The sequence below is a fragment of the Drosophila grimshawi genome, unplaced genomic scaffold, assembly GCF_018153295.1.
Source record: "Drosophila grimshawi isolate 15287-2541.00 unplaced genomic scaffold, ASM1815329v1 contig_311, whole genome shotgun sequence".
NCBI lineage: Eukaryota > Metazoa > Arthropoda > Insecta > Diptera > Drosophilidae > Drosophila > Drosophila grimshawi.
The window spans coordinates 23,266,780-23,294,239 of record NW_025063098.1 but is presented as its reverse complement, the minus strand read 5'-3'; the positions used below and the strand labels follow the sequence as shown (position 1 = coordinate 23,294,239).

At 33.7% G+C, this 27,460-nt stretch overlaps 2 protein-coding genes across 14 annotated transcripts in view; one reads left to right on the top strand and one right to left on the bottom strand.

Annotated features, from left to right (window-relative positions):
• LOC6568382 (soluble guanylate cyclase 88E) overlaps positions 1-27,460 on the top strand; it is a 44,616-nt gene that overhangs the window by 5,708 nt on the left and 11,448 nt on the right. Inside the window, exon 3 of the mRNA XM_001994678.3 lies at positions 19,646-19,685. The gene's annotated coding sequence lies outside the window, so the exon portion shown is untranslated. The remainder of the gene's footprint in view (positions 1-19,645; positions 19,686-27,460) is intronic.
• On the bottom strand, positions 16,094-25,548 carry LOC6568308. 13 transcript variants are annotated; one of them, XM_032740678.2, is made up of 8 exons: positions 25,399-25,497; positions 23,955-24,102; positions 23,184-23,393; positions 21,571-21,634; positions 21,383-21,492; positions 18,555-18,923; positions 17,493-17,723; positions 16,094-16,610 (listed from the first exon to the last, which is right to left on the bottom strand). In XM_032740678.2, the coding sequence occupies exons 2-8, from the start codon at positions 24,043-24,045 to the stop codon at positions 16,591-16,593; spliced, it is 1,095 nt and encodes a 364-aa protein (XP_032596569.1). In that variant the 5' UTR covers positions 24,046-24,102; positions 25,399-25,497; the 3' UTR covers positions 16,094-16,590. The 13 variants fall into 13 exon arrangements, with proteins under 13 accessions (XP_032596569.1, XP_032596570.1, XP_032596568.1 ...); XM_032740679.2 differs by having other exon boundaries at positions 18,720-18,923; positions 21,571-21,640; positions 25,399-25,492; XM_032740677.2 differs by having other exon boundaries at positions 21,571-21,640; positions 25,399-25,461.

Here is a 27,460-nt window from a genome sequence, read left to right as displayed (position 1 = left end):
TTAGTATTCTAACTAATTACCCAATTAATAAGTGTGGCAAATTAGAGCATAGGGGAAAAAGGAAAAGTGACAAAGTCTTAGCAAAAATAATTTAACTAAATGGATTGTTCTTAAATTTTGAATTAATTAAAATAGAGAGTGGTACTTTGATATTTCCAATTTTCAGCGATATTCGGTAGGAAAGTTTGCTGAAATAGCCATGAGCCAACAATTTACTTAAGTTTTCAGTAGAGATAGTATTCCAAATATGAATAAAAATCAGAAAAGTAGCAAAAATAAAAATAAAAATAAAATAAATGATTAGGCATTAAATAAAATGAGATATTCGAATGCAAAGAGAATTTAAAGATACAAAATTCTTAAGAGTAATGAGACTTCTTTTGCCAATTATCTTATGTATTAGCTTTGTCTCAACTTTAAGGTATTTTGAGTATTGTTTTTATCTCCCAAAACTTTTTCACAAATGGTTTTTGCCACTAAGAACTGAATACCCACACATCTAGTCTTGGGGCTCAAACATACATTAGAGGATGTAATTTGAAGTTGTATGTGTGTGTATATGTGTGAGCGTGTAAGTGGGTAAGTGTGTGCCCATCAGAAACTTCAGTTCACGTGCCTGTGGCTCTGCATATCATTAGTCGCATTTGATGCTGATCCACTCAACGGCACCGACAGCGACTAGATGGAGGATAACTTACACGGCTGAATGTGAATGTGGTTCAAGCTGAACGAATTAATTATTCAAATTATTTGGCATAAATCAATGGCATGTGCTAAATATGAGCCAGGCTATGTTGATTTTACGTTGTAATTACCAAACTCTTAGCAACAGTCTGTGCAACAAATTTGACCTTATAGGAGTAATAATAGATTATAATCTGATTTTGAATGGTGCCCCCAAGTGGCTCGTGAATTGGCCCGTCTCAGTGTTATTGCCTATGTGGCCAAAGTTATTTGCCGTTTTTGGTGTTATGCTGCCAAACGATTTCCAGTCCAGCTGACTGTCTGCCTCTCTACCTAATTTGCATTTTATGTCTATAAGCGATATCTCCGGCAGCCTCTCGCACTGTCATTTGTAGTAGACGTGGAAGCTTGCTAGGGCAAAATGCCAACCATCAAGCTGTTCGGCCCACCACAGCATGTAGTCGAGCAGAAATGAATTTAATTTTCGCCCAGCAAACGAATCCTTCCACATCCGCCCGACCGACTTATCGACTTTCTGACTGTCTGACTTGTAGATAGACCCGAGTGCCCGGAGAGAGTCGTCCGTGTGTGCTTGGCTGCTGTATGTGATAAAAGTCTGAATTATTAAATAAACATAAATCACGAGCCACATAAGCGCTAGCATTGTAATCAGATGGCCAGAGAGCGTGTGACAGTGCGAAATCCGCAATTTTCTACAGACTTCTACGTATGCGAGGTTGGCTCAGTGAGTTTGTATTTCCCCCAACAATTAAATAAGCTCATAAGTGTTGTAATGGCTAAAGAAGAAAATGTGGTGCACTTGGCTAGCCATAAATATTGTAATAATCTTACGAAATACGGTGTGCTTCATAAACCAATTATAAGTTTGCTGTTGCTGTAAATGTGGCAAGGTTAGGTTGCATAGAAATGGAACTACTAGTAGATAAGCTTGTAAAAATGCATGCCAGCTGTTGCACGATAAATAATAAAGGAATTGCTTTCTGTAAGGACTTGTTTATTAAATATGACTAAAGTTGAAATTTGATGAAAAATGTATATGTTTTTTTTAGGAATAAGAATAATAATAATTAATAATAAGTAATATTAAATCAATGTAATATTTATGCTTCTAACAAGCAATGAAATTTACTTTTATCATTTTAATACACCTATTTTAAGACTCGTACACTTTTATGGTTACACTTCCGACATACTTGTTACGCAATGAGTTTTTATTGTGTATTACTTTCCCGTCTGCCACCGTCTGACCTTGACGAAAATTGTTTAACCAAGCGCCATTGGCACTTTTCATGGTAATATCATTAAAATTGCATAGGCCTTACCCTTGAGCACCCAATCGTGCTCGTGAGCAAGAAGTACTTATGTATGTGGATGCCATTATATTCTTGGCTGTGGCTTGAGTGTGTCTTGTTTAAGTTTGCCAAGTCCATTAGTTGGTTTGCCCCAATCCAATCGATATCATATTTCACATGTTTACACATTCATGTGCGCCCATTTGCATAATCAGCTTTCGTATAATTAAAAGGCTATCGAGGAGACGAGGCCTGTTTCTGCATGAGAATTAGGTTGAGCTTCCCATTACCAAGGTGCTAAATCGAAACTTACTTCTACACGCATTGCAAACATTTTCAATTTGTTGCTGCGTGCTGCGTTCTTGTTCTTGTCTTAGCCATTTCCTCTTGACGTTGATTACTTTGGCAACGCAGCACACCTGTTACTCGCTCGCATCCTTCCAGGCAGGCATACATCGGGCAGGAAAGCCAATCAGTGGCACGAAATTAAATTGCCAAGGCTTCTGCCACAGGCCTAAACGGAAATAAAGGCGCTGAAATTCAGCGTTATGCCCATAAGCATATGAGGAGGACTTTGGGTTGTTAGGAGCGCACTTGTCAACTTGTGTGTTGTTATGGCAAACATTTTGCCATCATTCATAAGGATTACAAGTAATTTGAAAAACGTACTTGCGCTAAATGAGGCGAACTTGTTGAATTAGAGGGTGGGATACAGCAACTCGACAACAACTTTGTCCTAAATAAAGAAAACCTTAGATGTCGATGCTCGTCTAATAACAACATAAACTAAATACTTATGTAAATAAGCAATAGGTATTTATCATAAATAGTTAGATTTTTTTTTTAACAATTAATCGCTTTAAATGTTACACAATAATATAGCATGTAAATAATTTAGAATAGATTTTCAAAGTTTCAACTCTTCATTTTATAAGCAACCCCATCTCATACAAATGTTACGTAATAAATTGAATTTTATTAAATAAATTCTTTGACTATTTACACAATGGACACAGATTGAGGCTAAAATATCATTTTGAGCTTCAGCTACAATTATCTTGTTGAGTTCTTCTCATTTTTTTTTTATTATTACTGAGACTATTTACTCAATGGCCGCAAATTGAGCCCAACATTTTATTTTGAATTTAGCCTATAATTTTCTAATTTCAGGATTCTGAACTGTGTTATTTGACTTTTTAATTTTATTAAATCTGTGTAAGCACAAAATTTTTCAAGTAATCTAAATGCTTTCAGCTTCAATGTACAGCAAAGGTTTAATTTGTTAAGCAATGTGCATTTTCTGAGCTTATAAACTTCGAAAATTAGCACTTCAAAGTTATTTCTCCCATCTTGCTTAAAACTTTAATTGGCAGTCCATACAAAAGTTAAAGTAAAAGCAAAGAGTTGTGATAAACTTTTGCTTCGGCATTCAGTACATTGTACTCTTGAATGTTGGCTATTAAAAGTTGCTTAAATTGTGACTGCGCTCGACAATATAAATTACTCATTCTGAGACTATATTTAAAATATTTTACAAACGCAGCAAAAAAGGTTCACACTGATTAACTAAATATTGAACGAAGATGCATGTCTATCTTTTTGTCTTCCTGTTTGCCACATTAATAGCTGTGAATCCCATTAAAAGCCTCAAAACTCATATGCATTTGTCGGCGCGTTTCTTATTGTCAATGTGCCTTGGAGCAGAAATGGAAATGGTGGCTGCTTGGACCGACTTTTGCCACGTTTAACACTCATTAATTTGCAGTGTGTATGTTTTTAATGAAGATGAGTGCTTGCCAGGGCCAACACGCACTCAGACACATTTTGAGCAGGCCATAATTAATGCTAAGCCGAAAAGTTAACCCAACGTTTGTTAAATTTATCATCATCAACGTCGACAGAAGCGCAACTTCAGACTTTAAAAATTTTTGTAAACACCCGATTCTACTCAAAATGCAAATTAGCTGCTTAATTTCAATTACAAGTAATTTTCGCTTATAATGAATTTCTTGCTTGAGTTTTAAGATATGGTGGACTTATGAGCTATCTGATAAGTAAAATTACATTTCCGTTTTCAATACATTAAATAAAAAAGTGATGGGAATATATTTTGACAACTCACTTGACACTACATTAAATTTGCTGACAACGCCCACAGTTATTTGTTTATCTACTACCAGCTTCCAGCAAAAGTTTGTTTGGGACAAAGATAATAAACCAAATCCAGAGTAGACCCAATCTAAAATACAACAAAATGCATTAAATACATTTAGGCGACTGGACTTGATTTAAATTTTTCATTTGCTGTGTCCATTTATCAAATAAAATGCATAAGTAGCGCTCACGCACACAGACAGGACACACAGTATCCACAGGAGACACAAACTAATGCAAACTAATCACCGTTGACAGTAAAACGTACAAAAGACATGGCGCAAAGCGAACTGTGAACTGGACATTCGACACAGGACATTGGGCAATTTCGAAGCTCATAAAAGGGGCTGGCTTATATGATGCACGCTCAGTCGCACATACATTGACACTGACACACACACCGCACACACACACACACACCGCACACACACACATACGCAGAGCAGACAAGCAAACCATTTTATAGCAGCTGCGTGCTTAGTTTTTGCCCTGCTTCGGTTTTAATTCAAGTTGATGTGGTAAAGTGCAAATAAACGAAACAGATTTATAAACAGAGGCGCCACGAGTTGGTTCTCACGTCTTTATCTCTTTCTCTCTGTTCCTCTCATTGTCTCGCTATATCTCTCTTTGTTGCACTTATCTTTTAAACGGCTTGGCTAAGTGAAATATTTATGCAGTCACAAAAATAACAAAAACACACACAAAACAATTACAATAAAAGCCAAAAAGCAACAAAATAACAACAACAAAAGAAAAAAAAAAAAAAAATTTCCAGCATCACATGCGACTAAAGTTTTTGTCAAAAATTTAAGCATGCGGTTTCCCACAATTCCACTCTCAGTGAATTTACATGAATTTAACAAAAATTCAAATGACATAGTATTAATTGAATACTCTACTCGCTCTTTTTCTTCTTTTAAAAAACTTTAAAAAATATTAGCGCTATAAAAATTAATTATAAATATTTATTATATATATGACTACTAAATTAAATTTTGGTAATTTTTTTTATTCTAAATGATAGAATATTAGAATATTAGAATATTACTCCGGATATCTTAGAAAATTAAAATATATATATATATATACATATCAGAAAGTTTTGTTTCTTATATTCAGCTGCCAATGTACACAAATTCGGATGATCAATTTTTTATCGTATACCCTATACGGGTAATAGGATAAAGTAAACAACCACACAATGTTGAGCAAATGTGACGAAAGGCTGCGCATTTCATAGGCGACCACTTTAGTTGTGTTTGCTCGAACTAAAATTTAAGTAAATTGCACCCCATAAATTAGTTGAGGTCGACTGTTCAGATTGAGTTGGGCTTCGGTTTTTTGTTTTGTGGTTGTTTATTTAATGAAGATGCGCTGTTTTCAAAGGATTAACGCCTTCGCCAAATCTTCATTCTCCTTATGTTAAAGTTAAATTGTAAGATGCTGCCCTTAAATCCACTAAACGACTCGTAGCACCATCTGATAGACAGTTTTAAGATTACAGTAATATATGATTTAATTAAAACGTGCCAAAAATTTTACTAATAATCGCTGAAATAATTTATAGATATAGTTTAATCTTTCTTTCTTTATTTTAAGTCGCTGTTGATAATGTTTTGTTTATAAATATAATTTACGCTCAATACAAATAAATCAGTATAAGTTACACAAAATAAAACAAATTTGAGGCCTAGGGCAGAAAAAAGGGTAATGATGCTATACATATGTTATGCTTCAAAGCAACAAAAATAAACCGCAAAACGCCAACACAAGCAGTCAGTATGGAAAAAATTTCAAGTGCCGAGGGCAACATATTTAAAAATGATAGCATAGCAACAAAAAAATGTGAGCCTGCCTGACAAGGAGATATCCCGCAACTTTCTGCTCTTTCACATTTCGCGTCTGTGTTTTTCATCTTCTTTCTGCTTGCCAAACATATACAATGTTTATTTGCACAAATTTATTATGTGTACAAAAAATATGCCCTAAGCTGCTGTCTGTCACGCTGAGAAACAGGCGAAAATAGAAGCTGGAAGCTGCTTATAATATTTATTGCGTTCATTCAAATGCCAACTGTCAACGGGCAAATAATGCGCATCTGCACATATGAAGATGTGCTTTTATGAGCCGCAAAGAAAGAAGCGGAAAGCCGATTATACGATTCTCCGACATTGCGCATACGTCGTGTGCACCGCATTGAATTTGTTCCCTGTGCCTTATTATACTTAATTTATCATAAAAATAAAGTGCTCATTCGTGAGCAGAGTCCGTGTAAAGAGCAGGTGACACCTCCGCATCTGCTAACGAACTACATTTTGATGCTTGTCAACTCAGTGCGTTAGTTTGACATTTTGACAGGTAGGTATTAGCAGATATGATCAAATTATTTGTAAAATAAAGTTATTTTGATTTTAGCCCCAAAAAAAGAAAGTGTCAGGTAAATTGGATGTCAGAGCTCTTTAGTAAGATAGAAATAAGAATTTTTGTCGAAATGGCAAATGATGAGTTTTGGCTTATCATTTTGTTGTATTGATTCACTTATTGCTAGAATTATTGCCAGGGACAACCAGGGACTGGGAAAATACCACAAGCCTGTTTAACTTAACAATTTGTAAAACAAATTTATCTAAATAACAAAATAACAAATAAAAGCAAATATAAATGTACAAAAAATTTATGTTTTTCAATAAGGTCTTCATGCTTAATTCACAACTGAATAGCAAACAAATAAAAAGCAAAATAAATACAAAGACGCATGCACAATTTGAATTTTAAATTGGATAACATGGAATAATATTTGTTGCTCAGAATTATTTCCTGCACTCGAAGTTAAACTAATCATTGGCCAAATTAAAGTAAGCAAAATACATTAGGGTGTCTTTAAGGCTAGCACCATAACTTCTTTGGCAAATACTTATATCATCTGACATATTTTACAGTTTGCAATTTTATTGGATTTTCCTGCTGCCGACAAGGAATTTTCGTTTTAATTGCAGTCAAGTGATAATTAAAATTTGTGCGCTTTTTCGTTTATTACTGCCAGTAGTTTTGTTGCTGCTGGATTTAATTAAAATTATTATACCCTGTATATTCGCTAAACATAGCAAAGAGTATAACAAAATTAAGTTAAATATTCAATTATTCTAATTATATCCAAGTGTAGAGATTTTATCGAACATTTTATTGAGTTGACTTTTATTTCACAATTATTATATTTTATTTTGTTTATTTTGTCTCATTTTTTCCAGGTGTATATATTTTTAACAATCATAAAGCAACCACAGAAATTATTTGTATGTTAGTATGTTTTCCATCTGTGTCTTATTTTAATGTTTTATTTCAATCGTTGTACAGGTCATCTTTAAGTCAGGTCATCTTTATCAAAAAGGAGACAAAATTGCTGTGCTGCATTTCTTGACATTAAATGGGCGTTTCGAAGAGGGAGAGAGAGAGAGAGAGGGCAGAGTGAAAAGCGAGAGAAAGTGGTAAAAATAAATAAATTCGAGTCTCGCTTTTGTCTTGATTCGCTCTCACTTTTGCCAGTGAACCACACTTCGCTGGGGAAAATAAAATTGAAAACTGTTTGCCGCAACGAAAGCCAAGTTCAAGTCCCCAGCACGATTGTCGGTTGTCTTAACTTTGACAGTTTTATTGATATGCCACCCACAAAAAAAAGCCGCAGGGTAAAAGGCAGTCAAATATTTGATAGCTTTTCGAAAAGTTAACGTTGTGCGTTGCATACTTTTAGGCTTTGCAGATGAATCCTTAGTCTGTATCTGTTTTCATGTGCGTGTATTGGATATGTTTAATCGGGCAGAAACCATATGCAAATAGACAGCTGAAATTGAAGAAAATACAATATGAACTTTTGTATAGGTCTTACGAATGAGTTTGGCGCTGCCAAACTGCTTTACGAATTATCAAAAAATTCTCTGAGCTTGAGAACGTGAGGTTTAACGGTTTGAAAACGAGTCGACGTGTAACTTGAGTTCTGGATATATTACAAAAAGATTTGCTTCAAGATTATTTGACGTATATGTGACTGAATATTTCAATGACAGTTGCAAGCTCAGTTTTTCTGTTCTCATTCGAGAATTGTACGAGATAATGTAATAGCTTTTACTTTTGATGGTCTCATTTTGCTTATGCAGCTTTTTGTGTACTCCCACCTGTCGATTCAAGCTACTTGAACTAGAAACTGACTGCTGATTGTGTTATCAAATCGCTCACATCTAGCTTCAGATGTGATTCCTCGCTATTCACTCGCATCAATGACTTGGTCAAGTAGAGACTTGAACAAGCATTAACAAAATAATGTCTTAAGCTAAATATAAAGAGGTGTTCGGTTGTTGAGCCTTTTTGTTATATCTTACGTCTCATTACTCGAGTATTTCGACCCATTAAAGAATTGTGATTGACTCATAACTTTTGCTTAGATAGCTTGTAAGCGAAAACAAGTGAGCTATATTTGTTTACCCTCTGGGTTATTGTCGATTGCTATGTCAATAAGTGTGAGTCTGTTTTGTTATTTGTTTACTTGGCCAATTGGTGCGTATTCACAGATTTGATTTGTTTCATTGTCAGTGCTGAGGACTTTGAAGTGACTCTTCTCGCTTACCCTTGTTCATTAACATACGGAGAATGGCGCTGCTATTCACGGCTTGTCAGTCAACAAATCTATGGTGCACAACAACAAAGGACATCTCAGACATCAGAAAGAAGATAAAAGTCTAAGTGCTATACAATAGTCGGTTCAATACAAGCAAATGCGAGTAAATATGCTTAAGCACAATATAAATAAACTTACTTTGGGCTGCGAGCGGCTCTATGTGTGTGTATGTCATGGTGTGATTTTATTTAAGGAGGGTCGAGTTCGTGATGCTTTTGACCCACATATGCACTCATTGACGGTTAGCTACGAGATTTTTGTGCCCAAGGATATGAAACGCTTTAGGTGCAACACAAAATACATGACACGAAAGTCAACTTTAAAGATAAACAACACACACAGAATTACACCAGGCACTCAGCATGAGGTCAATTGTAATATTGTATGAATCCGAATTGGACTTTTATACGGAAACCATCTGAAGTTCTCTTAGGACATTTGCTCTTTCCAAGACCAAAATTATGCTTTAAGAAACACAACAAATATAACCAAATTGGAATCACTTTTGGCATACTTAAGGCAAAGATTAAATACCCTTCTGATGCTGATCTACTTATCTATATTATTCTATAGTGACAGTTATACAAATCAAATTTAAATTTATAAATAAATTAAATGTGACCTTCATTGATAAGGGACTGATTTCAATATCATTGATGTCGATGTTTTTACATTATAACAAAAATACTTTTGCTTTAGCAAAACTCAGTCTACACAATTATAGCATATATTCTCATTTTAGTTTAAATTAGGAATCATATTAGTTAACTATATATATTAATGGTCGTAACGTTTTAAAAAATATTAAAGAACCATGAAATATCTCAATTCTCATCCAGTATATCCTTATTAGTACTCCAATGTCTTTTATGTTCGTGATGTCATTGCAGCTGACGCAATGATTTATAACTACTTCAAGGCCCGCTGTAATTTACAAATAATTACCACCCATAATCAATTATGGCTGTCAACTGATGGAATACACCAGCCAAGTAATTGAATCAGTTGAATTAATAATGCATTTAGCTGTAAGTCGTTCAAATTGAAATTCACTATCCTCCTAGCAGTTAAATAAATCATTTTACCACATAAATAGACTTTTTTTAATTTTTTAATTTTAATATCTAGTTGTTCTTGAACAAAAATTCAAAACCACAAAAAACCGCAGAGCGCATTTTGAGTTTATGAAAATAGCTGCTAAAAGTGAAAGGAAGAGCAGCCTCATAAGTGAGAGTCTGTTTGTTCCACACAAAAAAAGGCCACCCTATTTCTCTTTCAATGTGTAGTTCCCAGCTTTCCGCACTCTTTCTCAATCCCTGACTCGCTATCTTTTACTTTGTCTCTTTTTGGCTTTTTGTGCACATTTGTGTGAATTGATTTTCAATTTTTACGCTTGCCTAAACGGAAAATTCATCATGTAACATGGAACATGACAGATTGTACTTGATGGAGGAGAATCACATTTATTACAATATAAAAAAAGTGTTCTTGCTTGCAAATAGCATGCAGTTACGAGCCGACGGCATTCATATTGAAAATACCTGACGTCATACGGAAAAGTAAACCCAAAAAAAAAAAAATGTCGTCCTCGGAATGTGCTTAAGGGTGGCAGCAACATTGAGATCCAACACCCCAAAACTTTCTACGAACCAATTTTGAGCATATGTCAGTTGGCAAGGGTATGCAAACAATTTGCATATAATTATATCTATATGCGCATGCTTATACCCTGGCAGAGAAAACGTCTTTGAACCCATATTTGGAATATATATAAAAGGGACATACTGAGTCGATTCAGTACTCAAAGTTAAAATTTTTAGCAAATTGTTATTATTTAATTTGACTTACACACATGTAAGCTGATTTTTTTAAATAAACAAATTCACAAAAATTGTACAAATTATTTAAAGTGTCTAATTTAATAAACTTGCGAGTGTGTTAAATCTTCGTCACCATGGTGTTGTAACTTCATTATGTGTTTGTTTTTGAAGGGCGCATGCAAATTGACTCCTTTTGTGGGTCATTTGTTTGAAAACGATATAGAGACATTTGTACATAGTTCCACAAGCAATGGCAGCTGTTGCCATATTTACCAGTAAGCCTTTAGAAAATGTTACGTGTTGTTCAAACAAATAAGCTAAAATAAACCATAGATGTTTGTATATGTATATTACTTGATGTTCATTTGCTTGGAATTTCTTTAGTGTGAACCAATTTATGGTTATGATATTCAAGCGAAAGTTACTCTCATATTCAAATTATCAGTTGTACAATAAATTTTACACAAAATTCTCTGTGGCAGACAAATGTAAACAAATCCCCCTGTTGGCATGCCCATAAAATATTTTCGTTTTACCTAGCTGGTAACTTTCAACATGCAAATACATATATATATATATATGTATATATATAATGTGAAAATGTGCGTTTTGACTAAGTAATACTAATTGGAGTTCATATTTACATTAAGTATGACAAAATGAGAAACGTTATGGTTGTGATAATTGTGATATTTTTAATAATTATGATACGCCTAAATAGCCGCAAAAAGCTGGAAAGCTGTAAATAAATAAAAATAAATAGCTATGCTTAAAATAATAATTTTTGTATATGAATTAAGTATAATGTACCATAATATATAATTAGTACTTTTGATTATTCATGGTTGTTTTATCTTATGGGCAGCAAATGGTTTGAACTACACAGAATAATATTTATATCTGCAAAAATATCCTTCACTTAAGTTCATTTCGCATAATTAACGTGCTTGATAAGTTCGGTAAGCGTTCTTTCATATTCTAGGCTTATTTATATTTCTACTATTGCTTGGGACAAATGCCAATTTTCATTCGTATAAGAAAGGCGTTGGCAAATGCAGAATTTAAAATCTTTACACACACAAACAAGTTTGCAAAGCCGGAGATAGGTGAACGAGGAATGCGTATGTGAGAAGCATACTCATAATTCACGTGGCACCAGAGATTTTTCCTCAAAGCTGAAAAGAAAATGGCGCCTATGTCGTTGCCTTTAACATTGCGTCCTGATAGTAATCATTTCCGCATCCGTAAACCTTTCTGCAGCCTTGGCCTGGCGCAGAAAATGCTCGAAATGGTGAACAGGCAATCAAAGTTGACCTTCGTTTCATGCAGATTTGGCAGCTGTGACAATGTAAGCCGCAGGCATCTAGCCAGTTGCTGTTGGATCTGCGCATAAATTAACTAGTAATGTCTTGGCCAATTGTATAATAAAGTACGTAAGATAGATGGGCAGCAAAAGTTGGACAATTGGCTGCTTAAAGCGGCGTGTTTCACTTAACGAAATCAGGTCAAATACACTACTGCTAATCACTCACAATGTTGCTTTTTCGCCGACTCGCACATTAATCAGCTTATGGCAAATCAATCAAATCGTATCCGAAAACAAAAAAACAAAAAACTAAAGCATCTTAAGTAAATTAAATTTGTGATGATTTTCTTTATTCCTTGTGAACATTGAAAAACTACGTCAAAGTTTTAGCAACATGAACAAGGAAAGTACTTACTGACTAAGCTGGGAGATAACAACAATGCAGACCAAGTAAGCAACATTCTCTGACTTTTTTAAGTCAACGGAAGCTTGCGTCTTACGCATAGCTACAGGTGTGCCAAGGATAATGTGAGTGCTGTTTGCCATTGTTTTGTTGGCCATTAGATAGCTGTCTCAAAGGTTGCCAAATCTGCTTTGTGGGTCTAACAAAGCTTAGAAGGGAACAAAATCCTTTTTTTTAACTGCTGTAAACGCAGCTGCTGCAATGTTGCAAAATCAGCAGGAACACGTAAACTAAACAAGAAAGAGTAGTAGTTATGTTAAATAAGATACTTAAACTGGATTATAAGCACAAGCAAGTTATTATTTCTAAATGAAAGAGCCTTTAGTGTTTAGTGTTTAGTAGTTGTAAGACGAAGCTAAATAAGTACACTCAGCGAAAGTGTTCAAAATAATAATAATAACATAATAATTCAATGTTTAATTTTATGATTTTTATTAACTTATTAACTTAAAACAAAATAAGTAATTAAATAAATAGGGTTTTGAGTTCACGATTGAGTTTTTCAATAATTAATAAACACCTTTATCAATTATCATATTGTTATTAATTAAAGAAAATTGTTGATGTAAGAAATAAAGTATACAGAGTGAAGTCCCTTACACAAAATGTGCATTCGAGAGCTCAAACCTTTTGGCGAAAAGTAAACAACCCTCGGTAGAGCACTTCAAGCTCATTGTGCACACAGAATCTGAATCTGAAACCTTAGCTGTTTGACTCACTCAAACACAACCCACTTAAATAAGAAACAGTTTATCAGCATCGACTTTTTGGTCATTAACTTTAATTTAACCTTCAATAAAATACTTAACACCCAGCCAGACGCAAATGTTAAGAGTGAGCGTCCAGAGATATAATTAAAGCTGAATCATCGTTTAACCAAATCGAAATTATATTGCTGACAGTTCAAGTAGAGTGAAGGGGATCCACACCCAAAAATATCCCGTAGTGCTCGTCAATTGAAATATCCTACAAGCAGCCAATTCAAGAAACATTTCGTCTTTGTCTCGATTAGAGACTTTTAATTGAGAATAATTCGAATGTCAGACATTTCGGGTTTTCCCCTTTCGCGTGTGGATATTCAGATTTTGCCCAATGTTGATTTAATTTTAGCTCTGTTTTCTTTTTGTCCTGTGAACCCAAAACTCAGTGAGGCGAACAAGATTCAAACCATGACTGATTTAGACTTACAATTCTTTCCACTTTAACAACATGAAGCAATTAAAACCTTTGAACTGAAACGGATACGAATAGCGCGCCCCTAAAAGCACGCAATGTTTCTGCTCTTTCATATGTGACAGGCATGTCAAGCAGCCACTACCCCATCCCTGGAATATATCACGCCCTTACCAATTAGCAGAACAGTGACTGTCAGCACTGGCCGAGTCGCAGGCACGTGCATTTGATGGTCAAAGTTGGCGTGGTCGAAACTTTTGGGCAAAAATAAGTATAAATCTTAGGCTATCCAAAATGCCGTCAGCAACAGGCTCAAAAAAATAAAAATAAACACAAACCGCAAAGGCGAAAATCATTGCCACACCGAATTTCGCATACCCTCGCAAAAGTGTGTAGATAATGTAGATTTTAGGACTTATCTAACCAAATTTACTTAAAATATTTTCAATAAATAAAATTAACAAAACTTAAATAATATTTATATATTTAAGCTTTATCTGTTAGCAAAGTAATTATTTTCTTTAGCCTAAACGCCAGTCCACGTTTGTATACCCTGCCCTTAACAAATCCAACATTTGACAGTTAACAAACCGCAATTGTGTTAGTCAGTTGTGAGGGCGACATCTGATCTAAGACTTTAAGTTGAACTTGCCACAAAAATCTAAAGATGTCAAAGCCAGGCGCTTGAAAATAATCAAAGTAAATAATCGAAATAAAATTAGAAACAACACTTTATAAACTTATTGGTGAACATAAATTTAATATTAGAGAATGAAGAAACTAGTATTGCACAAATTTAACTCCGCCAACATAATTTACTGCCTTATTAGACATAAAATGACTTTCGATAAGCTTTCTGTTATCATATTAAATATGCTGAGCTTCTTTAAATCTTTCCATTTTTTGCTATAATTATGCCTTGTCTTTTAAATGTTGAAACTTTACTAATGCTGCGAAAATGAGTGAATGAAAAACGAGTTAATTTGGATAAAGTGTGTGTGGCCTTACGGAAGCTTAGGTACATGGCCTAAGTATGTGCATAATTAATGTTTTGTTTTTTATGCACAATTATTACACCTGAGAAAATAAAACAGCCGCAAAATGTTTTTACCTGTTCGACCAGAAAAACGTGATACGGCCAATGAATTCGAGAAGCGGGCAATTTGTCATGAATATGAAATTTTTAATGAAATGCTTTAGGCACGCATTGGCATGAAGACTCTCCACATGACTTGGCAAACGTTTTGGGAGCACAAAGGATCAACGGAACGAACCACAGAGTACGGCTTGCAAATCATCGAGGGAAGCATCAAAACAACAGTTAAAAAGCAATCGAAATGCTGTACAAAATGCCATGAACATCAAATCTCCAATGAGCAAGCCGCAGCAGCAAATATAATTGACATTGGCTGACCTTTGCCAATTGAAATGGTGTGAATCAATAATTAAATAGAAGAAAAACCCGAATTGAGCCACGTCAAAAAAAAAAAGTGGCAAATGACCGGCAACAATAAAGAAAAGAAAATTAAGGCGTTCGAACACAATGGAGCGTGTGCATATCCAAGGGACTTCCCAAGGACTCGTTGCAGACTCAGCACAGCAACAGCGCATAGACAAACAGCAGGCGGCAAAAACTGCTAAACAATTGCGTGCTAAACGCCAAAAACGTCAAAGTCAAAAAAACAATTGCTAGCAAAACAAAAAAACATAGACAGCTTCTAGCTGTAAATGAAAAGATAAATGACATCGCAACAAAAGAAATGGAACCAGGGACAGTTCTTTTGGCATTTGATGTTTCCAACACCGTCCATTAGTTGACTAAGCTCTAGATGTTTTAAATTAATTAAGGTCACAAGCCAGCGCGCGCTGCGTGTACAAAACAATTTCATTCATATTTGCTGATGTTCACCTAAGACATGGGAATTGTAACACAATTCACCCCTCTTCTGTTGATAGTGTTCCTAATTTGCCCCAACACAAAGTCCCATGCAACAAAAGAATATTATATCTTACTTGTTTACTTATGGTCCTGTACAAAGTTACTCAAGTTGATAAAATGTTGTATTTGGCGACAAAGTCTCACCAGATACCTGAAATGCCAGCTTAGAAATGTAAATTCTTATGCAAATAAGAATTTTTCACAACCTTGTTCTCTTTTTGTGTTGATTACCTTGATTGAATGGCAACAACTCAACTTTGATGTCAACTTAAACTAATAAGTGTAGTTGAAAAACTTTGTGGGCTTTTAGAAGTTTTTATTATTTTTTTTTGTAAAGAATTTTGTATTTTTTGTTTTAGTTTTTATTACAAATTGAAAATATGCTAAGCCACATTATTGTTGTTGTTGTGTCCATATATATTTACTATGGCAGATATATTTTCTCATATGCAGTGAAACGTTCATGTATCCTTACAGCATTAATTTGATTGTGAACTCTAAAATTCAAACGGTTTATACTTGAAAATCGAGTTTTGTTATCAATACAAGTGTGTATTTATAAATATAGCATCTAAAATATACAAAAAAGGAACAATTTATGGCGCTCACGATGTTCTGGAGCAGCACATAACTGATTTGTTTTTTATTATAATAAATGTAAATCGAATTTTTGGTTTTTTATATACTTGCACTTATTACTAAGACATGAGCTAAAAAATTGAAAATAAAAACTTTTTTGAGAGTTGTTGTTGTTGATTATGTTTTCTTTTATGTTGTTGTATTTTTTTTTATATATTTTTCTTGTATTTATTATTATTATTATTATTGTTACTACGGGAAGTACGCACTTGATGGCAATATTGAGTTGGAGGCAGCCCCGGTGGTTGTGGGGCTGGCAGTTTTGAAAAAATTCAATCGTTGTTGAGGATTGTAAATCTACAGATAAGTTTGCTACTTTCATTGAATTCCGGTTCTTGTTGTGGAAATCAAAGCTTGTCGTTGTTTTGGGGACCCCATTGATGCATTCGTTGTTGTAATTGTTGTTGCTTTAAAGTTCGTTTTCGTTCGTTTACAAAATTGAGCGGTGTGCTGTCAAAAGTGATAGTAATATTTATATTAATAACAATGAAATTATATATCAGTTTAACAAATAGAAAACTATAATTTGTTTTTTTTTTTTTTAAATATGCGTGCAATTTTCTAAATATTTTTTAAAAAGGTTATTTACAATTTAAATAGTTTTTCGAATGGTTACTTCTACAAGGTAGTTACAGTACGGATGCTCTACGACTATGCAATTCAAGGGATACTACGGGATACACTATACGGTACTACGCGTCAGCTATGTAGTTTTGCATGAACAAATTTTTCACATGCTGCGGTAGGAAATTTTTTTCCATATAAAATTCTTACCAATTTGTTTGTATTGCATTTCGTTACATGTAATTTATGTAAATTAAAGTACAAAAAAATTACAGAATTGCTATTTGATATAGCATCGCTTGTTATTATAGCTAACGATTTTGAGTTGTGATTTGGCTTTTTTAAATTTATTTTTAGAAATATTCCTCTGCCTCAGCTGTGTATGGCAAATAAATGTAAATAAAATAAAAATTAAAAATGTTAAAGTATTCATATTTATGTATGTAGACTAATTGAAGTTTTTAACTGGCACACTGTTACATGAGTATTGATTTTAACTATTGGAATTGAATTTGGAGTCAGCTTTTAACTGGCAAACTGTTACATGAGAATTAAATTAAACTATCGTTCTCTATAATATGAATCTCTCTCATGCTTTGTGCGATCGTTTAAAATGCATAAAATGAATTTATGGATTTTTTTAAATATTAAATTTTTTCTTTTTTATGGGAATTTTGCCAGTAGACAGCATAAGATACTATATACAGGGTGCAGGCCTTGCATCGTATTTACAATTATGGAAATAGAAATTGTCTTGCGACTACTTACGTGTCAGAGGCCTGGCTGGATGCCTGGACCAGAGATAACGATTCTTCACCGGCGACAAGTACGAATCGCGAGCCACGGGGCTCGAGGCACGGGGCACCGAGGTGGCACGGAAGGGCACCAGATCATCCACATCCCACCAGAAGGGATCGCGCACAATCGATGAGACCGGCAAGTTGGGGCTGGGGCTCAACATATCCCTGAAGCGGTTACGTGGATGGAAGATTGGAAGTCCTATTTTGGTTGGACATAGTTGTTGGCATGTGTTTATTGTCAAGTAGCAAAATCATCGGTAATGATAGTTGTGTTGTTGTTGTTGTTGTTGTTGTAGATGAAGTGCGTTTGGTGGGGTATACAATTAAATTTGTAGATTTTTGTTGTGTTTGGTTGTATTGCAATGTATACAAGAAGAGCAGAAAGAAAAATATTTTTTGCTTTGCTTTTAAACTAAAATATAAGAATTATATAAAAAAAAAAACAAGAAAAGACAACGCTTTAACATCAACAGTATTTTGATATTTTCCATGCGTATGTGAGGTTTCGAAGTGGAAAAATTTACCAAAAATCTAAAGGAGATTTTCATGACGATAGGAGAGAATATGTGGATGGGGTAGATGCCAGGCGCTACGCGAAGCAATTCAAAAAGCAATGTGGGTGGAAAATAGCGTTTAAGTGAATAATATATTGTAGACTTTAAGCACGGCGCTTAATTTTGGGCTAACATTGTTTTTGTTTTCTTTTTTTTTTTTGTTTTGCCTTATTTGTTTGCTGATGCTGTTGGTAGTACACTCAACATAAAGAACAGATAAAAATGCTGTTGGGTAAAAGCCAAAGTATATAATAAACTGAAATTTTGACAAGATCTAGTGACACACACAGCGACTGAAACAGATATGAACGCATTGCGAAAAATATGGCAGCCATTTTTCAACACGTTCATCATCATTATTGTCGGCATAATCATTTTACGTCGCATTTGGGCAAAAGAAGCCATTAAAACAACAACGAGAAATTTCGTCTCTTCTTGTATAAAGAATAACGGATAAGAGAAATTTAGATTTTTACCCTCAGCATCATAGGCGACTTCAGTGGGACGTGGTCCCCAGCGACCGGCTTTGACAGGAGTGGGACTGGGCGAGCCGGCGCGCTCAAAAAAGCTTGGCCTAGCAGCTGCATTGGCTGCTCCGGTTGCACCGGCTGCCTCAGCCTCAGCAATTGCTGGCAACTTACTTTCAAAGAGTTCATCCAATGGTTCCAGCGAGCTGGCGCGGAAGATTGGCCGCGTGAACGGGGCCAGGCTAGTGGCACGATCAAACACAGATGGTCCACGTGGCACGCTAGCATCGCGATTCCAGTACGACGGTGGTGGCACATAGGGTTCGCTGCCAGCGCGAGTGGAGCGGCTGGGACGGAACGGCGAGGCCGAGCGGCGTGCTGCAATAGTGAATAAGATACAAATACATAGTAGCTATAGCAGCAGACAACGCTTATAATTGCAAGAATATTATTACCAATTTGTAAAGTACCAAATGTCCCTAGTACAATTAATCCTATTGTATTGAACTTGCTCCCTAATGAGATACGTTCTTATTGAGCTCCATATTTCAATGATGTGCTCGCAAATTATTTACATACTTAAATATAAAGCGCAGTGCACATTATATATATTTTAAATCAGATTACTTGCACAATTCTATTATTACTTATACAGAATACTGTGTATCTAAAGAAGTACTAAGATTTACAGAACAAATCTATTTCATTTAATTCTGCAAACAAAATTGCTATCGTAAAAAATATTTACCTTCTCTATTGAAGTGGGAAAAAGTGAATTTAAATCGTTATGCGACAGTTGAATACTTGAGCTCCTATTGAAAAGATAGGCAACGGTCTTTGAATTTGCATATATATGTGAATAAATCGTCTTAAATTGATAAGGCACTGACTTTTCTTCCATTATTTTTATATGTACGTGTGCATTTCTTATTCGCAAATCTTTATATTTTTTGTTTTACATTTCAATGCTTTTGAGTTTCTAAAGCTAATACTCAATATAATGGCCTTTGGAGTTCTCAGAATAAAACATGATTTTAAATTCACTTTGTAAAATTGTACATTAGAGAGACTTTAATAAAATGAAATGTTCTCTTTTGCAGATATAATGGTATTCCTTTTGTTCCGATCTTTTAATATAAGGTAGGTACTTACCGAAGTATTTTCCAAAAACACAATAACCCAACGATGTTCATATCTAATATCTAGTCTAGTAACAACACACTAAACAAAATACATAGTACAAAATTACAAAACTGTGGGCACGAAACAAGTTACGAAACTTTCACACAATCATTTTTTTTATCGAATAAATAAATACTGCCAAAAATAAATAAACAAAATTTAAATAATAATAATAACATAGAAATTGAATGTGAAACACATTGAACATAATATTCGTTAAATATTTCATTTGATTTAAATGTTTAGTTTTTTAAGTATTGGCAGTTTATTTACAGGCACCGCACAGTGTATGTAGTATCTATGTTCTTTTTTAGTAGTTGTGAGCTGGGGAGCGACGAAGAGATGATAAACAATCACATAAATGGGCGTGGGAAAGTAAAAATGATTAATTCAAATAAAAATAACTTTGCAGTATTAAACACAAAAACAAATATGTATAACAAATAAAAAATACATATTTTGATATATGATGGTATATTTAAAAACGAGTACGAAAGAGGACAAAACTTGAATTAATTTTCAAAAAGAGTATAGATATGCAAAACACAGTTTTTTATATTTAATAGTTTTTATTAATTCCTTTTGTATTAATCTAAAAATTACTCAGAATCGGGACAAGCCAGTTCGGCTCGAGAGCGGTATAGTATTTATCATACAGGCTGTCAGGGCTAGATTATTGCGGTCAAAGTTTGTATAGTACAGCTGTTAGAAAAAATGGGTAAGGCTTAAAGTAGTTGGGAGATTGATGTTCTTTTTATAATGGTTCTATAATGAGCTGATGAGCTGGCGCATCGCGTGAATGAAAAATGGGTGGTTAAAATGTTTAATTCATATATAAATAATTTTAATCAATGTTTATATGATATCTTCTGAATATGTCTAAATTAAAATTAGATTTTATATATGTTTTGTTTGATTTTATTACTTTCGTTTTTTTATGTTGTTGTTTGTTTGTTGTATAAATAAGTTAAAAATAAAAATTAAGTAAAGCATCATATCATACAATGAAACATTTAACGAAATTGTTTTTTTTTTTCCATTTACTATATTGGGGGCTGGATTTTTTTTACAGACAAATTAATTTTAAATTATTTTATCATTACTTGCTGTGCTTTTGTTTAACAATTGTTGCATAATTTTACAATTTACTAAAGCTAAGCCGAAAACAAATGTTTTTAACCAGTTAGCTTTTTTCGAATGTAAACGCTCAGCGCTTCAAACTTTTAGGGCTGCAATATATAGTATACGATACAGTGTTAAAGATACAGTTCGTTCAAATATTTTAAAATATTTTCAAATGAAAACTTGAACGATGTAAATTTCTAGTGCTTAAAAATTTGCTCGTCAAGTTTCGCGTTGGTGTTTTTTGTTTTGTCTGTAAATTTGTTTACTGAATTTGAAAAAATTCTGTTGAGTTTTTGTTGTTGTTTTTTTCCTTCGAATTGATGTTGTTTTGCTATTTTTTCGTGCTTACATTTTGTAATTTCTTGGCATTTTTTTATAAGTAAATTTAAATTTTGTTTTCGTTTATCATAAAATATCAAATTTCGTAGATTTTTATTTAAATGTTGCAGTTGTTGTTGTATTGTTTACTTTTTTGCTGATGTTCTTGTGTTTTTTTGGACGTATTTAGAAAATGTCTTTAATATCCTTACCCTTGTTGAGTTCTGTCAACAGCTTATCCTCTGGCTCGTATTCCAAAGGCACCAAAGAGTTTGGTGTGAGTGGCTTGTCTCTCAAGTAGAGACCATAGCGAGATGGATATCTGCAACGCATAAATAATACATCAGACAATGGTGAATCCTTTCGATATCATAATATTGCAAATAGCAATTCTACACACCTGCGCTCAATTTCTTGCATGCGCTTCAAATGATCATTCCAGGCCTTCTCTGCATCGTAGTTTGCTGGAACTGTGAAGAAAAAATTATCCAATATTATATACATAATTCTGTACGAAAATGTATAAAAGCATTCCAAAAAAATTCAAATGGAAACCAAAAACTCAACAAAAATCATATGCTTACATTTGAAGGCGAAAGAAACATTAATAAGACGCTGTTAAACTAGGGCTCATAGCGTATGCGTTTTATTCCCATATGTCAAAAAAAGCAATTGGATATACGTACGATATTTATCCAACAAAAAGCGGTAAATAGAATTAATATGCAGCAGGAAAGAAAAAAAATAAAATTTAATATATATTTTAAAAGTTGCATTCAAAGTATTTAAGCCTTTGGTATGAAAATATCAAGTGCACAAAATGTAAATGAAAATGCAAATCATGTTCAAATTCGAAATGCGATACAAAATACCTTATGAATGTCATGAGTTTGAAAGTTTGAGTTTCCACAGCACGAGAAATTGTTTAAAAAAACTTTTATTGATATTCAAACAACAGAACTACATAAGAAAAAGTGTTATAAGTCATATTATCGTACTACACACTGCTAATACACACATATAGAAGCTATTACTACAGATTTGCTTTGCTTGGTATTTATTAAATATATATATAACTATAATGTTGATTTTGCCTAGAGAGAAAACTTTTGTTGTGCGCTGCGTTGATATATATATATATATATGTATATATATATATATATTTCTTTCCTTATATATCAAATATATTTCATTCTTTATACATGAAAAAAAATTGTTTTTGTCGATAAACATTTATGTATTTTCTGAAACATTTATGAGAAAAAAAGAGAGAGAAAAAATTGGTTAGTTTCGAAAACAAAAAGTAAATTTGACTAAGGGGCACCAGTTAGGGGTGTGCGTCTGTGTGTGGGGTAAAAACTGAATAGAGCTTTGTTATAGGGATAAGCAGGGAACAGATTTTATCAACAATCAAGAAAATTATATAAAAAAATGTATCTAAAATTGTATGCCTCAGTTATTTGATCCGAAACACGCATGAGCAAATTGAAAATGTTCTCCCATGCCTTATGTACCTGCAAATATACATATGTATAAATATGCATATGTATAAAAATAAATAAATATATGCATGTGACTGTGTGTGTGTTTACCAGCACAAAGCTTATGAACATGTGTATATTTTGTTTAAACTTTGTGGGCCTTTGCCAAAAACATTCTTCGAGCACACTGAAAATCATTGACGTAATTCTATTTTGGCGCTATGCTGATCTTTTTTCTCTGCTTTCTTATTATTTATATAATTATGAAATCATAGAGAAATATAAAAAGTTATTTTAGCAACGCGTTAGCAACTCAAGGTGTGATGCAAGGCATTCAAAATGCATGATTGACAGATGCAATGATTGAAATGCGCTGACTGACTGATTGACGGACTGATTGACTGAGCCATTAAGCTAAATTAAAGTAATAAATTTAAAACGCTTAGGCATTAGAATTGTGCGGGTTACTGTTGCTGTAGGATACTTATTGGTTGTACTTAGTACAATAGTTAATTTAACTTGGCCAACTTACTTGTTCTGCTGTAATGATGATCGTAAATCGCACGTGGCGAGTAACCGTAGGTGTCACGGCTCACTGGCAAATATCTGTAGCCAGATGACTGAACGCGCTCGTTGGCCGTGGCGGGCTCATCATAGATGCTCCTGTATGTGGGCGTATCCAGGTACGAGCTGTATGGGCGAGAGGCTCTTGGGGTCTCATGGGCGCGAATATCTTCGGAACCTGTGGAGTGACAATACAAACAACATATTGTATCAAATTGACGGACTTACTATGGGGATTGTCTTACTTCATTAGGTTTTGCGCTATTTCAGCTATTTGGCTCATTGCCAAAAAATTGATTTCATTTTCGTATTTTGAATTTTGTAGTTTTATATGAGCGCCTAGCTATTTTGCCTTGGCGCAGCAGCCACATTTTTTCGCTTTGTTTGGCTCATGAGCACATAGTTAAAATATTTTCAATATGTATATGTATTTGTCTAATATATACATATTTCAATTTGAAAGAGAGCTTTTCACATTTATGTGAGCTTTTTTTTTTTGGTGATTACGCCTAAAATGACACCTGCCAAAAAATAGACCACAATTCTATACTCTGCTGTGCTATTTCTGTAGTTCTCAAATCTCAAATACTTCTGATTTTGATAGCGCTCTTAAAATAAAAGAAACTAAACGAGCTATTCATAATTGATGCTTATTTTTCGTGGCTGACTAATTGCATACTAGTCTACAATTTTAATTTAATAAGTATTAAGTAAGGTATATTATGTGGTTATTGCTTACCCTTCAGGGATCTGATGTAGGATTGCCAGAATTTGGCCTTCTTGCTGGGGCTCTCATTGCGCCCAATCATTTCCAAATGGTTTTTGAACATTTTGATCGATTTGTTTTGTGTCTTTCAAGCACAAGAAATTTTCGTTGAACTCGTTCGCTGCAATACCAAAAAGTATTATTTATTTCGTTATTTTTGTTCTTTTAATTTGATTTTTATTTATTTTTTATTCAAGTTGTATTTGTTTGCACTTTGCACCAATTTCAAATGTTTTTCTGTCAACGCTAAAATTTGCAACTCTTAAATTTTATCTCACGTTTTGGCTCTGATTGTGAGTAGTGTTCTATTGTTCAAATGTCAGCACGCACGAGATTGGGACAGCGCACAGCCCAGAGATGTGTTGCTATAGTTGTCGACGTGGATGTCCAAATCTTGGCTGACTCGGCGCTTTTGTTCAGTTCGAAAATAAACAGACTGTGTGCCACTTTAGAGCAGAGCAAAGTTTACAAAAATTCGTATAAAATACTTGTCTACTTGTTTATATACAATATATATAAATATATATATATTATATATATAAATATATACATATATTCAGCAAGATCAATCACTAAAAATAAATTTATTTTTGAAATAATATCGTCAGTATACGCATACAAAAAATATATACGCATGTATGTATATATATACTACATATTAAAACCTATATGAAACGGCACACTGAATTTTTCACACTCTCAATATGTATAAGTGAAACTAGCAAAATTATATATATATATATCAAGTCGATCTGCTGCTTGTATGAATAATCTGTGTGACCGTTTGTGTGCGTGTGTGTGTGTGTGTGTCTGTGTGGATGTGAAGACAATCGGCGACGAGTGCAGCTAGTTTTGCGTTATTTTTAAATGTCCTTGAGTTGAATTTTTTTCCTGGCGGGCGTCAGGTTAAAAAGACGACGCCAAAATTCTCAATTTAATTTCATCGAATTTTTTTTTATATATTGCTGTCAAGTTTTGTTCGAATTCTTTAAGTTTTCGCCTTTAAAATAAAATATGTATGTACTTTTCGTAAACAATTTCCTTTTAATTGTTTTGTTTTAATAATGTTTGTGAAAACAATGTTTAAATTGCATTTTGCAAATATTCGTAGAAAGTTGAACACTTCACAATCGCTTTACTAATTTTCATAAAACTTATTCAATATTCACTTGGTGTCAAATGTCTTTGGCTATTATATAATCAGCCATTTGGAATCATATTTTGTCATAATTCCATATCAAAGTACCCAGATTGGAAAGCGACCTGAGCACTTTTACAAAAATTTTGTTTTATTCACTTTGTGATTGTTCAATAACGGCAACACATTTATTTAATAATTATTTAATTGTCCCATAGAAATTCAGTTCATATTATTTATAAGTATGGGTGTCCATATTCTATTTGTTGCTTGGCTTACAATTTGCTTTACTCCTAAAAAATAGCGATCTATCCTCAACGAAGAATTTTTTCAAACTGCCAACGATTCGATATTCGCCTCACCAATTTTACTCGTTTCAGAATTTGCCATTTGTTTCATAGCCGACAAAAGCACGATATTCCTTTACGGCGTAGGTAGCCGATCTCTACATCTACTATATACCTATGCATGTAAATGTGTTTGAATGTGTGTGTGTGTGAGTGTGTGTGTAGCCAAAAGCTCAGCAAGTTATAGCTTTCGACGAATCTGTGGGAAGTTGAGGACGGCATCTGGTAAATTGCTCGGTTGCCGGCGCCCACTCATTGTTGTGGATTTCAATGAAAGCGGTGACGGCGATGATCATAAAAAGAAAGCCAGAAATTAACCCGCACACACACACCACCAAATCCAAATTGTTTTTTGTTTTTTTTTTGTACAAATTTATTCTGGTTTCGTGATATATATTCTTGTTTTTAAAACTCTGTCCCATTCATATTTATTCATACTTTTTTTTTGGCCTCTGGACAATTAATGTTACCAACTCATTTAAGACATACATTATCTGAATGCGTCAATTGTGGTATTGAATTGTGCATTGACCTTCTATCTTTTAAATTATAAATCATTTTTAATTTCAACTCGGAATAATTTACAGACTACAAAAAATATAAGTAGATGTATAATATATTCGACCAATTTGATGAATTAAATTAACTCATGCATGATATTGAAAATTCTGATGAGATACACAAAAGTAAATGCAATGGGGCTGTTATCATGCATGAGTCAACTTAATTCATAAAGCGAAGTTACATTTTTTCATATCTACAAGAGAGATGAGAGAAATCTTTTCGGTAGAACATTTGACAGTAGGCATTACTCCCATTAGTTTGCTATAAAAAGTATTTACAAACGTTGATTGCATACTGAAATATATTTATGTGCTAATAATATAGCCAGTATATATTTATTTAATGATTTACCTGTTTAAATGTAAATATATTGAATTAGTGGGTATAATTGATGTTATTGATAAATTTGATAACTCTTTTCCTAATGAAAGCATTAAACTTTAAACCGGAAATAGTAGAGATGGATTGGCTAATGACGTTCAGATTGTCTTAAATGGAATTCCTTGCAAATTTATGCTATTCCAATTTAATATTATTTCTGTAATATTTGCATGAGTGCATATGATTTGTAAATCCAATTTGCACCTGTTCGTGTGAATTAAAAACCAGATTTGAACGCCCAAACCGATGGCTACGTGTGCATTGGTCAATGATAAATAAACAAATAGCACTCATGCATAAACTAAAGCCATAATTTTAACATAAAAGATAAACAGATTCCGGAAAATGTACACAATTTAAAATCAACATGGCGGTAGGGAAATTGAACGTGGGTGGATGGATAATCTGTGCTAGAGGGCAGATCACTATTATGGCTACATCCATTGGTGTGCGCGTTGAAGGCCAACAAATGATTTTATTTAAATTGTTGTTATCTGAGCTGCGCAAATGCAATTTTACCTTTTAAATTTACATCGCGAAATTTGTTTATTTTTCGTTAGAAACTTTACCAAATATATATTCTGTCCTGTTTATGTTCTAAACAAAAATCAATTTTCGTTGTTGCAACTGCAACGGACGCTCATTTGACTTTGTTTGTTTATCTTACATAAGACGAAAAAACTTGTTTACCCTTAAAAAAAAAAGTACAAATTGGCTAGACGTAATTTTTGGTCTTGAACTTGACAATGTCTGCAAGTGCAGAGCAAATCACAAAGAACTATTGGGAAATACCTGGCAGAGATTTCTTTTGGCAAATCGAATTAAGTTCACCTAAATGAACCTAAAAATCGCTTAAACTTTTACTTTCTGGCACATTTTCTGAGCATTGGCAAATCAATTTGGTTTTGTTTTTTTTTTCATTGCATTACCGAAAAAAGGAAAACAGCAACGAAAAATGTAAAACTGAAAGTAATTTAATTACTTTGATGTTCATTTAATTGCCAAGTGTGAATGGCTTAGAACAAAGTCTTTAAATGGCATTATAGCTG